At 39.6% G+C, this 17,432-nt stretch overlaps 1 protein-coding gene across 3 annotated transcripts in view; it reads right to left on the reverse strand.

The window, feature by feature from the left end:
- The window catches only part of LOC129948901 (protocadherin-like wing polarity protein stan), a 218,737-nt gene that overhangs the window by 18,585 nt on the left and 182,720 nt on the right, over positions 1 to 17,432 (reverse strand). The window contains exons 5-8 of one of the 3 annotated variants that reach the window (XR_008781974.1): positions 2,955 to 11,890; positions 2,349 to 2,885; positions 980 to 2,293; positions 461 to 732 (exon numbers count right to left, since the gene is read on the reverse strand). Coding sequence is in view for 2 of the 3 variants with exons in the window: in XM_056060050.1 (XP_055916025.1) it covers positions 461 to 467; positions 980 to 2,293; positions 2,349 to 2,885; positions 2,955 to 11,851 (10,755 nt within the window). In the remaining variant the exon portion in view is untranslated. The remainder of the gene's footprint in view (positions 1 to 460; positions 733 to 979; positions 2,294 to 2,348; positions 2,886 to 2,954; positions 11,891 to 17,432) is intronic. The other 2 variants (XM_056060050.1, XM_056060049.1) reach the window with 2 other exon arrangements.

Raw genomic sequence — 17,432 nt, forward strand, 5'->3', positions numbered from 1 at the left:
TTAACTATAAGACTTGTGTAATTCCATTTTTCATGATTTGGCAGAGAGTTAGATCTGTTTGTTTTTGTCTAGGCTGTCAAATTAAAATACGAATTTCACATTACAGAGGACGTTTTTAATAACCAGAGAATACAAAAATCAGCAGTTTTTCTCGTGAAAGGTGTTCAAACTGACTTTACCGAAAGAATTGTCATAAAAATACAAAATTGTTCTACGAGTACCTAAGTTTTTGTTATGTTATCCAAACAAAAAAGTGCAACCATAGCCTTAAATATGTTCCAAACCCATAGAGAATAGAATATTTCAAAAACAGAACAAAATCAATCAAATAGACATTTAAAAAAGCACACATATTCAATGATGATGATAAAGATTTAAAAGAAAACACAAACAAAATGAAGAATTTCAAACAAAAGTGAAAAATCAAAAATATTCGAATACGTTCCACAAAAATGTTTACCTCAGATCTGTTCGTTGTATAAAGTTGTTATTGTTGTTGTTGTAGTAGTTGTTGTTGTGGTTTTGAAAAAATGTTGATCCCAATATGTTAAATTTGTTTTGATATTTTGTTTGTTGTTGTTTTTTTTTTAATAATATTTTTTTTTTTTTAGATTTTTGCATGAATAGATGACGCAAAGAAATATTAAGAGTAAGCATAATAAAGAAAGAAGAAAAAGAGAAAGAAAACAAATTAAACCAAATTAGATTTTCTTGAGCCGTTCCCATGACCATCTGTATTTTATGTGGAATGTATTTTATTTTTATTTTTGGATTTTGTTGAGAATGGATTTTATGTAGGGACCCACAGGGAAAATTATTTACGAATATGTATAAAAGAAAAAAAAGAAAAAAATGGTTTTCGTTTAGGATTTGAAAAATTAAAATACTTTACAAAAACACCATAAGAAACATTTAAAAACATTAGGATCTACTTTTGGATTGTAGCAGAATTTTGTTTTTTGGGTGGATCAATACTTACTCAGTGTCTGTAATACTGGTTAGAGGGGCTAATGGCTGCATTGGTGCCACTATGCTCGGTGGGGAAGCAGCTCTGGAACCGTGCCTCGACGAGAGCCGATTCTGGGGAATTCCTGGGTTATTGATATCGTTGACCATATGGTGGTTCTGCTTCCGGCTAAGGCTCGTTGCTGAGTGGTCTTCCTCAGCGGTGTACGGAAAATGGTATCCGTTTTTTTCGGATCCATCTGACATCCGATCGGAATGGTATTCCATTTGGCGGATTTGTTGAGCCTGCTGATGCTGTTGTTGCTGATTCTGCTGGTAGTCGTTCTTCAGCAGAGAGTGCACACTGTGCATAGATTCGCCATAGAGGGGCTGAGCTTTGAGAGTGTAATGGTTGTCCCGTGAGCCGTAAATATCAGGGGCTATGCGTTCTTTTGACATGTATGGTGACTCAGACTTCGCAGTCAGATAGGTGTTGCCCAGCGTTCTCTGTTTGTCGTAGATATTGTCACTTAGGTACGCGTTGTCGGGATGAAAGGACCGCATGTGGTTCACGATCTGGGATCCACCTCCATTGCCACCGCCTCCGTAGTCTTTTTCACTGCCATAATGACTTGGAGGTTTGTATGTTCCGGTGACGGTCTGACCTTGCATATCGAACTGGCCGTAATTGTCTTGGTAGTCCTTCCGCCGACCATACAGGCTTTCACGTTCCACTTCGTAGCCATTGTCATTTCGGGCGTTTTGGATATTTTCCAGAATGGAAGGCGGCATGTTGATTTTATTCTGATGTTGATGCAGATACGACGTGTCTGTTAGATCGGGATTTGGCAGGGGATTTGGTGAGTTGGTTTTGTGTGGGTGGATGATTTCATTGTCCGATCCGGTTTCCTGGGACCATCTTCCGATGTTTGGAGGTGATGGCAGATAAGCGTCTGGGAGCTGACTGGACCAGCGTGGGGCATAGACAGGTTTATTAACACTCGGGAAGAGTTGTGGACTTTGTACGACATTCAGCTCTGGTGGAGTTGTAGCTTGTACGTGTTCAGTGATATTTGGAAGGTATGAAGGAGTAGCGCTGACTCCAGTACTTCGGTGGGTTCCGGTACTTCTTGCCGTCCTCGACTCATCGTCATCACTAGAATGACTACTGGCAAGTTCTAAGCTTCGACCATCTGTTTCTGAACCAGAATCTGAATCTTTTCGGTGGCGACGAGGTTTCTCTTCCCTTCGACTGCTGGAAGACTCAAAGCCACGAAGGTAGCTAGGAGCTTCACTGGCAGAATTGTAGTTTGATGTTGATGTTGAAGTCTGTCGCAGTTGTCCGTCACTATAGGAAAAAGAGTTTAGTTTGTTTTTTAAAAACAAAATGAATAAGCAGTTACCTGTAAGGGCTAGAACTTGTCTTGGCTGTACTCCTTGACGTTGTACTGGATGCACTGATTCCTATGTTTCTTCTTGCTGTGTCATAGTTTCCAGCTAGGAAATTATTTGGACGAGACGAGTTAACATTGTGAGAACTATTACTGACTACCAGTGATGAATCTAAGAGCGGAACTTTACGTCCCATACATCGGAGGAAAGTTCGATGAAGATTTTCTCGCACTCGCTTGTTGATAATGCAATAGCCGATCAAGCAAAATATCGCATGTAAGACCACCACGGCTGAGAGAAGAATGCTGAGGAGCTGGGAGTTCTCTGAAGCAGCCAGCACAGCCAACACCCACATGACTCCCATCAAAGGAAGCGAAACAACTGAAAGCCATAAAAGAGTTCGAAGGTTTCCAAAGCCTAGTACGTGATCTTTCAGTGTGAATGCAGCCTTAACAGATACGAAGAGAATAAGCAGGTTGATGACAGACATTCCGGCAATCGGTCCAACTAACCACCAGACAACGGGCTCATAAACAGATAACCAACAGCTGAAAGGAAGAAAGTTATGTTGAAGATGCAGGTCTAAAAGAAAGTCTTGAGGCAAAAAAAATACTTACAACAAGCTATTACCATACTCATGCGCTCTCACTCCAACGGAAAGTCCCACAACTATGGCAGGTGCTCCGTATCCCATGGAGAAGTAGAAACCCATTGGACCGTGATTTATGTCCCGCATCTCGGTTAACATCCGGTACAAATGTACGCAGTCCACTGTAGTCCAAGCGAATGCTGCTAACCAGGTGTAATGCAAGCAAATCGCGATGAGTTTGCAAGGGAACTCATTCTCCAAAAGATTCCTTCGTGATTGCATTCCGACGAAGAACAAGAGTTCTGCAAAGAAAACGCACAGGACAATATTCTGGTGGATGGTATTTGAGTTTGTCTGCATTCCCCGCAGAAGACCGAGAGCCACTAGAACACTAAACAGTATCGGCAAAGAGAGCATGAAGGCTGAGTAAGATGTTATTTGAACGAGCAGCGATGGCTCTGGGATGTCTTCAGGATCAATGATGTCTACGATGACAGCGTAGTTGGAAACATGAGAGCAGGAGCAATTGATCATGATCGGTTGGCCTTCTACAATCCCTTCATCATAGTCGGGGATCTCGGTTTGACATCCCAGTCGAGTCCATTGATTTGTAAAGGTGTTCCAGCGTACACACTGAGGGTTTGAACGAGGACCGAATCTCGTTGGGTCAATGTCTAACCACATTTGCAACTTAATCGGCTGAGAAAGATGTGGAGATCCTAATGATCGATAGGTGAGATGTTTCTCTGTAGTCTGATCCTGTTCTGATGGATAAATAACTTCAGCTTGACGTTTGACCAGTCTTCGTGCCCGATAGGTTGATTCATTTTCCTGAGACAATGTTGGATCAATCTTTGGCTTTTCAGCTTCGTTTGATGAAGCAGGTAGTTGAGTATCTTCACCACTTGAGCCACGAAACTCTATGTCACTTTCATCGAAATGAACATGGATGTCTGGATCGACATCGAGTTCGACTTCTTCCTCGGAGGCTTCGATTTCGTGAGCAATGATTTTGATGTTTTCATTCATATGTTCTTCACTGCTTTTGTCCTTGCCAGCAGTCCCACTAGGAACCTCGAACACTTCTACGACGGAATCTTTTTCTGACTTGTCGGTTTTTTGAGATGAGATCTTTCGGGATGGAATTTCAATCTTTTTGTCTTCATCGTTGCTCGGCACTAAGATAGCCAGTGAAAGAATTGGTGTTGCCACCTGGATATCCACTCCCCATCGTCGAGTAATTGTTTCATCGAACATTTCCGGGAACAGTTCTCCAACATCCTTGTACTGGGCATAGCTGACAATTGCCCGGTAGTCATTTGAACCTTGAGTGACTTCGTTCTTTTCTGGAGGCTGAATTCCAAGCATGTCCAGGGGAACCAAAACCTTTGTGTACTTATCAAACTTGTTCTTATCTTGGATGTAGTTATTGTATTTTGGGAACGTGATAGCTGGTTTCTGTTTTGCTGAATGCTGCAAGAAGCCACTCGTGTCGGGAAGTACAACGCTTTCGGTAGTGAACTGGTTTGGTTTCAGGAACTTTGTCTTATGGTATTCACTCAACTGCTCTGGTTCATAGCCAAAGAGCGATTCGGTTGTCACTATATCCAAGCCTAGCACCATGTTCTTTTGGACAATCTCAAAGGGATTCGTATAGGTATCGTGCTGAGATCGGGCTAAAACTATCATATATTTGTTGAAAGCATCAATCAGGTCGTCGGGAGTTCGTTGGATCAATTCCATGGCTCGTTTCCATTCCTTTTCGTATTTCTTGTCCAGAATTACACTAGCACTGTCAACGAGATTCTTTATGAAGTATTTATCCTGGCTGTGGGAAAGATTCAGTCCACTTTGCATAAGCTCGTAGCTTATAAGCTCATGAAGAATTCCTTCAGTGACCAAAAGATCAGCCCCATAAAGCCTGTCATGCGTGAACTTGACCTCGTCGGAGAGATAGTCCATCTCAAACTCATTTGACCACATATTGTTAGCTTCATTTATCAGGAAAGAAGACTCCATTTTGTACCGCCGACTATCTTTGGGTTTCGTCTTTTTCACTGTACTTGATCGATCAACCATCTCACAGGCATGTTGGAGACTCTCCGCCAGTTTGACTGAGACAAAGGAATTCAGTTCAAGTTCCATCTTCTCCAATTGACCTAATTGTTTTCGAATTTCTACAAAAGGTTCTGAAGTACAATTGAACATATCTGCTGGACCCCATCCTCCAGAAGTAATATCACAAACTCTTGAACCCTTTCCACGGCTTGGTGCTGGGCAATTCTCAATTGTTGTGCTTCCTAGAGGCGTTCTCGGCCACCAGATGCCAGCGGAGAAAGATCTTGGGCAAGCATCATAGACAACTTCACAGCCATTCAGAGTGACTTCAGCGTAAGGATTCGAGCAGGAATCACACCTTCTTCCGATGACACCTTCCCGACATTCACACTGACCAGTAAGGCGGTTGCAAGCGCTGTTAAAGGATCCTATCGAGTAGCAATCACAAGGGATACAGGCTGTTTCATTCAAAGGCTGATAGTGGTTGTTCTTGCAGTAGCACTGCCCTGTGGTTTTGTTGCAATCTGGGTGGTAGCCTTGTTTGAGATTACATTTGCAGGGCCCACAACCTTTTTCACCCCACCATCCTCCTGGACAGGGTTGCTGAACAGTTTTTTCACAATAGTCTCCATGCTGTAGAGTGCTGTTGCATTCACATCGGTATCCTCTTTGCTCGTTAACGTTAGCTCGACATACGCCAGCCGAACACGGCTTGACAGTACAGATAGGAGCACAATCTGGGCCTACATATCCAGGAAGGCAGTCGCAATGAGCCTCATCCCAGCTAGTAAAGCAACTTGAGTGCATTGGACAGGTCTCGGGACATTCAGCTTGTGACAAGCATCCATCATCGACGTTTTCCCGAATCGTTGGACGACTTAGAACTGTTTGAGGTGCCCCAATTCTAACGTCTTGGATGCAACCCTCAAACGGCATCAAATCAGACATGGTTCCTAAAGAGACATCTGGACTGCCAATAACAATTTTTCCAACGTACAGACCTTGAACTTTCTGTGACATTGGGACAACTCCCATCCGTTGTCCGTAATCAACAGAAAACTGAATTTCAGCCCCAAGCCATTTGATTTCTATTCGATGCCAAACTCCATCGGCCAGGTCAGCCCCAGCAAGGTACATGGGCTCGTTGTCGTAGATGTAGTACAAAATTCCACCTCTGAGGCAGATAATCGAAGAACTGTTTTGACCAATCTGAATTTGAATAATAAATGCATCCTTTTGGCGAGTTCTGATGGAGAGCGACGTCACCCAAGGTAGCTGAATGGGCCTTAGGAGAGGATTAAAGCTCAAACTACCATCGCCTGAGAATCTCCACGGAGAAGGAATAGGTTCTTGGCATGTATTGCCCGCATAACCTTCGGGGCATTCGCATGTGTATGTATTCCATCCTTCTTTACAAACTCCGTTGTTGAAGCAAGGATCTGATGAACAAAGTGGAGCCTTTTGAGGACATCCCGAAATCGTTCCATTGTCAGCTACGTACGAATTCAAATCAATAAATCGATCATCGACTCTAAGATCAGAGATACACCCCACAAAGTCCTGATTCTCCACGGGAAAGTGAGCGGGAATTCTTGGAAGCCCTCCAATTTGCAGGGGTCCGGTCAAATCCAAGAACCTGTGGCAGGTCTCAGTGAGGGAAGCACACTTTTTGTCGAGAACTAGAGTCGTTTGATTGGCACAGCTCCATCGATCACCAAGATTTCCAGCCAGAGCAATTGCTGTATCGCACTCGTCCAATGATATTGTAACGGTCCTGTTAAGATAGGTAACTTCAACTTTGTGCCAGTTTCCATCCGAAACTTTTGGATTATGTCTAACACTAACCGACTGAATTCGATCGCCCAGAGAGAACGAAAACGATACATAACCTCCTAAGATCTCCAAAGCTACGAAGTCATGAAGCTCGTTGTAACGTCCGTTGTAGAGCAGCAACCCATTGTCGTTGACCGTTGCAAAACGAAGCTTAAGATTGAACCGATGACGTTGTTTGAGACTTTCAAAGGTAAGAAATGAGTTCCGGGAGAAGGAACGTGACCGTAGTTCACACGTGGCAGTGTATGGAGGTGGTTGAGAACTCGTCAGGAGGGTGTTCATGCAGGAATGCCCTCCATCACAGAGTTCAGCGTTACAAGGTTTAAGTTTCGAAATGATAGTCTCACAGTTTGTCCCCGTGTATTCGGGAGTACAGAGACAAGTGTATCCACCTTCACGACGCTGGCATTTTCCTCCATTCAGGCAAGGGTCGGAATAGCATAGGTCTACCTCAGTATCACAGAGATAGTGTTCTTTACTGCCAGTGAAACCTTCTGGACAAGAACAAGCAAACGTATTCACAGGATATATTGGCCGGAAGAGAACGGTGTCACTGTGAATGAATTCCGAAGCATTTCCAAATTTCAAAACTGTCAGGCACTCCTCGAAGTTCAAACATGGCTCACGAACACAGAGGTTGTCATCGAATGGTAGAACTTCCACGGTTGCTAGGCGTGCTAAAATGGCTCTATTTAAGTAGACCCGTTCCTGGAGATATTGCGGCGTATAGTATTCTTCATGGGAGACATCAGGTCTCCTGGCCGAAAAGCTTACGTTGAGAATGCGTGATGTTACGTCGGTGTCATCTTGAATCGAAAACATGTAGATGTTCTCTTTGGGGCATGGAATAATTGCTGCCAATCCATCTAGGAAAAAGTTCAATAAGGGCGATAGAAAGGCTTCTTCGGTCATCTCGTTTAATCTAACTGTCACTGAGTTGAAAAGCATATCTTCCGTAATAAGACGCACGGAGAGTTGCATAATAGCCTTGGCTTCGTTGATTCCATCCGAAACAGAGACCTCCATTGTTGCAAACTTAGGAACATTCGTATTCAGTTGTGGACTTAGAATCAGTCCTCCCGAAGTTGTATTCAGTCTTAAGAGATTTGCATTATTTCCCGAAAGAATCCTGTACGACAGTTTGTCTGTCACATCGGCATCAAAAGCTGGTATCCGACCAATCTCTCCACTAGGAAAGTGATCTCGGAAGTTATTGAAGATCACTTGGAAATCTCGCAGGACTGGCGCATTATCATTCACATCTGTCACAAGGATCTCAACGTGAGCGTCATTCCTGAGAGGAGGACTGGCAGCTCGAATGACCAATTCAAATTTCTTCCTCGAAGACTCATAATCCAACTCGGTCATAGTCAGTAGTTGAGCTCGTTCCGAACCAGGGCGGGTAACTAAAGAGAACGAATTCGAATCATCTCCTCCGATAATTGAATAGTGAACGATAGCGTTTACTCCCTCATCTGGGTCATGAGCGTGAATCTCCCCAACAACCGATCCAACTGGAGAGTTTTCTGGCACATACAAAGTGATCTTGTCGGACGCAAATGTTGGGGGAGAATCATTAACATCCTCAAGTCTTATCTGCACCTCCACAGAGCTGCTGAGTGGTGGAGATCCCTTATCAACTGCAATAGCCATAAGATGATATGTGGCCACTGACTCACGATCGAGTCCCTTGTTAGTCCTGATCGTACCAGACGTTGGATCGATCACAAAAGAGCCGTCTTCTTCATCTTTATCACTCAAGATGTATTTTATTCGACCGTTTAGTCCCATGTCGGGATCTGTTGCTGAAACTTGAACAACCGAAGTCCCAACTAGAGCGTCTTCTAAAATAGAGGCTTGATAGAGGGGATTTTTGAACACAGGTGGATTATCATTTACATCTGTCACACTGATCTCCACGTCTGTAGTGTCACTCAGCGATGGATTACCTCCATCTTTAGCTGTCACTGTCAAAAGGTATCCACTCGTAGTTTCCCGATCAAGCACAGCGTTGGTGACAATGGCACCTGTCTGTGGATTGATAGAGAAGGGATCATGAGCTCCCATGCCGTTTATACTTTCATCATTCAAGGAGTATGTGATTTGCGCATTAATTCCTACATCGCTATCAGTGGCTGAAACCACCAGGACAGTGGTTCCAATGGGGGCGTCTTCAAAGACTGACGCACTGTAAGGGGCATTCTCAAAGATCGGAGCATAGTTGTTGGCATCGGTGACATTAATGTTTACAGTGGCTGTGTCTGATCTTCCTCCTGAATCAGTTGCTGTTACTGTCAGAAGAAATCTTCGTTCCTGCTTGTAGTCCAATGACTGAGCAATCGTGATCAATCCCCGACCATTTTGGGAGGTAATTGCGAATCTGCCTCTCGTGTTGCCAGTTGTAATTTCATAATGTAGTCTTGAATCTTCATCGGGATCTGTGGCAGTGACTGTGGTGACTGGCGTTCCTGGAGGCTGATCTTCCCCAACATTGGCTTCATAGTATTTTGGTCGAAATGCAGGATCGTTGTCATTAACATCTTGAACTGTAATCACTACCGAAGAACTCGCTGATTTCGGGGGAATCCCACCATCTTTGGCGATCACTTGGAATGTATATCGGCTCTGTTCTTCCCTGTCCAACTGTTTGATGGTTTGAACCCATCCAGTACGGGGATCAACTGATAGTGGGAAGTTGTCGTCTCTTTCGGAGATGCTGTATGTGATCTCTGCATTGGCACCTTCATCAGAATCGTAAGCCTGCACTCGAATGATGTTATACCCCACCGGAACGTTCTCTAGTACCGATTCTTGAAATTGAGAAGTATAAAATCTTGGAGCATTGTCGTTGGCATCGATCACATTAACTAGAAGCTGAGTTGTGTTACTCCTCGACGGACTTCCACCATCCTGAGCTCGAATAACCAGACGATAGCTTCGAACACTTTCATAATCCAGAGGTTTGACAAGTGACACATCTCCACTCATAGAATCGATAGAAAACTGAGACTGGGTGTTGCCCCCAATGATCGCATATCTAATAGCTGCATTGTTGCCTTGATCAGCGTCAGTCGCCTTGATGTGAGCTACCACGTTATCATCGCCCCATTGGTCCTCATTCACTTGGACTGTATACGTTCGTTCACTGAACTGCGGGTAGTTGTCGTTATCATCTAAGATCTTTACCAGAACCGTAGCAGTAGCTGTTTTCCTTTCACTTTGAAGAGGAGCCATATCTGTAGCGGTCACGATCAATGTGTAGCTTTCCGAAGCCTCTCGATCTAATGAGCTCCTGGTGGAGATAACACCAGTTCTGCCATCAATCCGGAAGGTATTTGCGTTCTTCTCCTGGGACGTGGTTCCAGTACTCGATACATTTTCGATTCCATATTCAATCTCGGCATTCTTGCCAATATCTTGATCAGTGGCACGAAGAGTAATAACAGTCGACCCTACAGTAGCCCCTTCTCGAATACTCGCTTCAAACTGTTCTGCTTCAAAAGTTGGACTGTGATCGTTGCAATCAAGAACGTTCACTTGCAGAGTTGTTGTTCCCGATCGAGGTGGGAAGCTGTCATCAGTGGCCACGACTCGAAAATAGTGGACATCCATAAGCTCTCGATCAAGACTGGCCGAAGTGGTTACAACTCCTGAACGAGAGTCAACTTTAAAGAGTGACTGGGACCTTGAGTCAAGAAGAGACACCATGGAGTACACGACTGGAGAGTCTTCGGGGTCTCTGGCACGGACAGTTGTCACAGTGGAGCCTGCAGGTTGTTCCTCCAAGACTGGAGCTACATACAAAGCCTGTTCAAAGTACGGACTTTGGTTTCTCAACTCTCTCCTGACTCTTTTCGCAATGTCAGTATCGTTGAACTCCTGATGATGGTAGACGATCTTAAGCCGATGATCGGAGTCCACAATATCATTTCGATTGCAGCGAATGTTAAACGTAATTATCAACTTCCACATAGATTCATGAATGCATACATCTCGACTTGCAACAAGATCTCGATTTTGAGGTTCGATCAGAAATCGTTCATCGTTGACATCCAAGAAGTTCACTTTGCAATTTTGACAGACAGACTTTGGCAGAAACGCGTTCAAATTATTGATAAATTGAGACTTTTTCAGGCAAATCTTGTTCCATTTGTCAGTCGTGTGGATCGCATAGGAAGCATAAGTCTCCGAGATCCATTGCTTTGCATCGGCAACCCTTCTATGCATTGAACCTTCGTCGGAATCGAAATCCCTCGATCTTCTCTTTCTACTCAGAATCTTGTGTCTCATTTCGTTGTCAAACGAATCACCGAAAATCAAGTCGCCATCTTGAAATTTACGACTGTCATTGTGATTGAACTCCAACGAGTTATGGCCCACATACTCCCCATAGAACCGTTCCTCTGGGTCGTCGTCATTCTGAATGAATCTTCTTCGACGTCTCTTCGAATAGCCTGTATCTTCCTCCTCGAAGAGCCTACCGTACATCTCGATCCTGCGATCATCGTTGCAGTCACTTCCCGCAACAAATATTCGAACCGGTAAACTATAGTAGTCTATACTCCTTAACCGATTCGATGTGGAGTCCACATAGAATGTGAACAAGTTGGGATAGTAGATTCCATCGCATTTCAGATGCTTCTTCAGCATAATTCTTCCATCTTTGTGATTAACTTCGACTAGGTGATGCACAAAATGTGCTGATTTATGGGCATTTATTTTGTAATGCCTCTCCGAGCCAAGTTTATACACCGAGGCGTTGAATATCACTGTGCCCGGTTCGACTGTTTCATTAACAACTATTAAATATGAAGATGTTTGTACTGTGAGTAGGCTTAGAATAATTATTAAACTAATTGTGAAGACTTGAAGTAATGACCGGCCTTCGGTGGTATTCTTTGTACACCTCCGTCTATGGCTAAGCATCATGGCGTCGTCTTCGGAGGCGATGTCGTCTTGGTTTTTTCTATGTGCGTTCGTTATTGAATTTTTGATTTGTGACAGGGGGGCTTCAGTTGAAGTCGCTGCAGACATTATGTTTTTTAACGTTGTCGTCTGCTGCTATTTTGAGTTCTGCAAATAGAAGAGAAAGGAAGAAAGATTAGAAAATTTGACATACATACAATTTTGAAGGCGGAAAAGAGGAGTGTGTTACTAAATAATCCATAGAACATCTGCAGAAAATATGAAGGAATTTCTGTTTTTCTTATAAAAATTCTTTTATTTAAACCAACTCTGAAAAGAAGAACTGGATCAAGCTTAAGTAAAAGAATGCAATCTTTTGTAAATGTAATTGTTGCAGATTACTTAATAAATTCAACTTAAAATACTGCATACAGCCAAAGACTGTGACTACAAATTTAGCAAGAACCAAATTTGACAACAGTAAAATAGTTTTTATCATTTGCAACAAGTGTTGCGTTCGTTTAAGAGTGGGGAAAATGATTCCATTCTTATTTAAGTCAAATCGTTTGTGACTACAAAATTCAATGACTGCAATCTATGAATTGAAGTTATAAATGATAAAATTTGAAAAGATTGCATTCTTTTAAAAGGCTTAGACAAGAAATATACAAAAATTTAAGATAAAGAGTAAGGCAAACCAAGTTGATAAATCTGAAAAATGACTGAATGCTAGAGATTAACAAACGAGTTGGAATAATCAATAAATAACAACGAATAAATATAAATTAAATTATGATCATGAAAAAGAAAACGATATAAAAGTAACGAAAGAAATAACTTGGTGGATGAGTGCAGCATTTTAATAAATTTGTCGTGAAAGTCGATAAATTATAACGAAAAATTGGGATACTAATTTATAGTAACACCGAACAATTTTTAGATTTATTAAAACGCAGTGAAAGTTCAAGATATATCAACCAAAAAAAGTGGAGAGCCAACGAGCATCTAAAAAAATATATTCAATGCAGTAGGTAAAGTCACAATATGAGAAAGTTAACAAAAGATGAAGAATAATTAAGACGTCATGATTCAAATTTAAAAAATCCAAAGAATTAATTGGTAAGTCTTTTCATATCTTAAAGAAAGTTCACCAGAAAAATCTGCGCACAAACACCGAAACTTAATAACGAGTTTAAAAAAATAACACATGAGTTTGGAAAATAAACTCACCATTTAACAAACCAAATATTAAAAGGTTGAAGAAAAGAACAGTAGGTAATTTAAAAGAATTAAGAGTTACCTACTGAAACTAACGAACAAATCAACTAATGATTTCTGCAAACTAACGAACATTTTTAACAAAAAAACAAGTCATATTCAATTCACCTCAATTACTAAACGTATTAAAACCAACTCTGGAAATTCAAGGCAACTAAGTACAGAAAAGTAAAAAAATTAACGAGCAAAATTCAAAAATTAACAAACAAATCAAGCTAATTGATTAATGTTGAAAGTGACATTACAACTAAAGATTTGTCAAAATATTTACTTAATAAAATAAAGATTAAGGACTTTAACCGAAGATTTGAAATTAGTTCATAGAGGTATTCAATTTTAAATAAATCCAGAGAAATATTTGGACCAAACAACTGAAATAAATAGACTCATGATAAATTCTTATGAACACATATAAATAAAGTTAATAAAGTAACGAATGTAAAACATAAAGTTACAAAACAGGAGACTTGATGGATTAACGCAGCAGAAGTTTGGACAAATTAATAAATATCAACGAATAATTGACATGAATTAACTGACAATACAAAGCAAATCATCGAATTAAAGAAGAAAATCAGGTATGTTCAATGCACATTAAATTAATAAACTAACGAATATCGAAAATAAAGTAACGAAACAGTCGTTTTGGTAAATGAGTATATGAAATAAAATTGAATAATTTGGATAAATTCGTCACAACAAAATACTTACTACATAAATTTGTCAAAGCCAATCAATAGAAATATAAAATCAAAGAGCACATTCAAAAGTAAACAAACGAATCAAGACAATTGCAAACAAAATAATAAAAATAATACCAATTTTAGGAAGAATGCAAAGTTTTAGAGAAAGCTAACGAACAAATAGCAATTTAACGATTAAGATAAACTATTTAAAAAATAAATTCAAACCATATAGACGAAAAGAAAGATATGATCAACAAGAAAATTTTAAAGTTAGCAAACGAATTAAGAGTTTGACATACCAACTAACGATTTCTCAAACGAAATAATAAATTTTGGGGAAGAAGGAAAAGTTTTAGACAGATATAAAACTAACGAACAAATAGATATGCAACAATTCAGATCAACTAGTAAAAAAATAAAGTGACGAGTTCATAAAATAAACTGACAAGTCACGATAAATTAAAACACCCTCCTTCTAACTAATCTATATAATTAGATCCTTCTAAGACACCCTGTACTTACGAATTCTTCTATATTTTTCTTCATACTTTCAATAAACAAAGAAAATTTATTTTCTTTGATAATTTTAATTAAAAAAAAATAAATTATTTCTCCTGTAGTTTCTTTTTCCTTTTGGCAATAATAATGTTGATTTAATTAAAAGTACACTTTATTTTTCTTTTAAGGACCAAGGTTGATGGGTGTAAAAATGCAATGTTTCATAGAACTCGTACAACAAATTTTTGCATTCTTTTTTTTTTTTTTAATATTATTTCAAAGAAAAATATTGCGTGTAAATTACATTTTTGTTTTAGTATCCTTGCCGTATAACAAAACATTCAGGACACTTAAAGCCTTTTTGTATTTTATATACGATGTTGTATAAAGCTTAAAAGAATATTTTTCTTTGTATTTTTTAAAAACTAATTAGCAGAAATATGTGTTTGAATTTATACACATCATAAATATTTGATAGTCAGAGAGAGAGAGACAGAAAAGTCAGAGAGAAATAGAAAGAGATAGAGGACTGTTAAAAGGATATTTTGATATGAAAAGAATTGTATTGTGCATTTAAGTGAAATAGCTTCATCATAGAATCACATTGTAGAAATAAAATTGAGAATTTCTAAAAGCTTTTGGGAAAAGTCATAAATGAATATTGGAAATCGTAAAGTTAAATTTTCTACTCCAAATCATATTTTAACTCATATCCTTTTTATTAATATTCCTTCTCTGATTAATTGGGTAAATAAAAGTCCTGTTGTGGAATCAAACTACTAACAAATGCATTCAAAAACAAAAGGACATAGTCTTTGACGTCAGACTTCTATAAATATGTTGCTTTTCAGGATAATGAATCATAAAGTAGGTCTTTTTAATTAAGTAATAAGAAAGAGAAAAGTTGGACATACGAGTTTATGTGTCAGATTTTTCTGAAAGGATTCCTTTTTGTTCGTCTGGAGGAATGCTAACAAAAGGATAAGATATTGTTTTATCTAAAGGAAATTCTAAATAAGGATTTAGGGTTAAACAATTCCGAATTGTTTCAGAATTTAGAAAATCACCCGTTTCCAGATGATTTCGTCCTTTAACGTCAGTTTTTATTGTCAAAATAATTAAATTCATTGACAAATTCTTAGGCAAACATAAAAATGACGACGGTCATAACGCATAAATGATGCGGCTATCGTCACAAATTCTAGCAAATATTTTAAGTTTTTGTCAGAATTGTTTTTCATTCTATTGTGTTATGTTTGTTTGACAAGGTCTCAATAAAAATTAAAATGCCATAAGCATTATTATGCAGAGCCACATTGTGAGAATTAGGAAATTAAGAGAGGGTTTAAAAGAAGATTTCGGTACACATTGGTTTTGAATTTTTGAATATTGGAATAACTGGGAAAGAAAGAAAGAAAGTGTGTAGTAAGGCATTCCACATTCGCGTAGTACGGCTCAAGAATGAAGTTCTATAGTTGACAGTTGACAGAAGTTGGGTTTGAGGGTAAATTGATGAACATTCATAGAAGCGCGAGTATTACGGTTAAACTGTTTTAGGGGAGAAATGCAACTGGCTACTTGTTTAGAACGTAAACCGTTTAAATGAAGGTAAGAAAGTGTGATACAAGAAACTTAACGACGATGTTCAAGCGACGTAAATAAACGATTATATTAACACCAATCAATCACCAACATACTTAAGTAAGTTTCAGGAGCACCAGGCCGGATAGGGGAGTTATACTCAAGCTTTGGACGTATATAAGTTTTGTAAATAACAGCCAGATCTGAAACTGGTTTTGACCTACAAACCGAGAATAACGAGATGTTCAGTCTCACTGATAATAACAAAAGGGGTATATTTGTTATATTGTGCGCGCACTAAAGGGGTTATGAATACCCTTATAATGATTAAATAACAGTGCGAGCAATTTGGAAAGGAGGATAGGATTAGAAAGAAATATTGAGTCAGGTAAAGCATTCCACATTCGCGAGGTGCTGCTAAAGAAAGAATATCTGCACTTAACAGTACGTCTAAAATTGAGCTCAAGGGTAAATTGATAGGCATTCCCAGCAGTACGAGTATTACGGTTGAATTATTAAAGTGAAGGAATGCTACTAGCTATTTCGCTAGAGCATTGTTTATAAAAATAACGATACAACAATGACAGGCATGAGACCTTGCAGTGGTGTTCAAAAGAAGCCAATGTTTAGGTGAGAGAAGGATCTCCTATCATTTTAAGAGCTCTTTTTTCAATTCTATCTAGAAGACTCAAGTACAATATGAGAGTTATTTTCGAGTTTTGGACGTTTAAAAGCTTTGTAAATTATACCCAGATCAGAAGAGGTAAAAAACTTCTTGCATCGTCGGAGAAAACCTAAGCACTTAGCAGCATTTTTGGCGAACATATATGTGATCACTCCACAACAAGTGGTTTGTGATGCACATACCTAGGACTGATAGTTGATCAATCTTCTCGATGCAAGTTCTACCCAAGGATAGTGGCATTGGGAGAGGGTTACGCTTTTGTGACAGTTGACAGCAGTGAGTTTTCGAAGCATTCAATTCTACACGGTTTTAATCCCATTGAACAATGCTGTCAAGATCAGAATTTAATGAGCTTATCATAAGCTGCCGTTGGTAGTCCACATCTGAAGAACAAGGATGAGAATCTAAAACGAATATGAAAAGCAGAGGGAACTGTCATCAGCGAAACAATGTAGTGGGTTAGAATTTTTAGACAAAAGATCAATTACGAATATAAGGAAAAGTGTCGGAGACAAAACGGAGCCCTGTGGCACACCAGCGTTGATTTTGTGGATATCAGAACTTAACCCGTCCAATACTACTTGAATTGAACTGTCCGAAAGGTAATTTCTAACCCAGCAAAGAAGAGGTTCATCAACACCAAAAGCACGCATTTTCAATAAGAGGGCAAACTCTATCAAATGCCTTTGAAATATCAAGTGCAATAATTTTACTTTCTCCAAAATGATGTAAGGATTTGTTTCATTTTTCATTGATATGAACCATGAGATCACCAGTGGACCTATTGCAACGAAAGCCATACTGCCGGTCATTAAGAATCTTCAGTTCTTCAAGATATTTTTTAGCTGAAAATTGATCAGCGTTTCCATGACCTTGGAAAGAAGGGACGTTTGTGCAATTGGACAAAAGTTAGACAGGTTGGACAAATGCAGTTTTCAATCCACTCGGAAAGAGACCAGTAGAATAGGACATATGCAAAAGC

Source organism: Eupeodes corollae, chromosome 3 (genome assembly GCF_945859685.1).
Source record: "Eupeodes corollae chromosome 3, idEupCoro1.1, whole genome shotgun sequence".
Taxonomy (NCBI): Eukaryota; Metazoa; Arthropoda; class Insecta; order Diptera; family Syrphidae; genus Eupeodes; species Eupeodes corollae.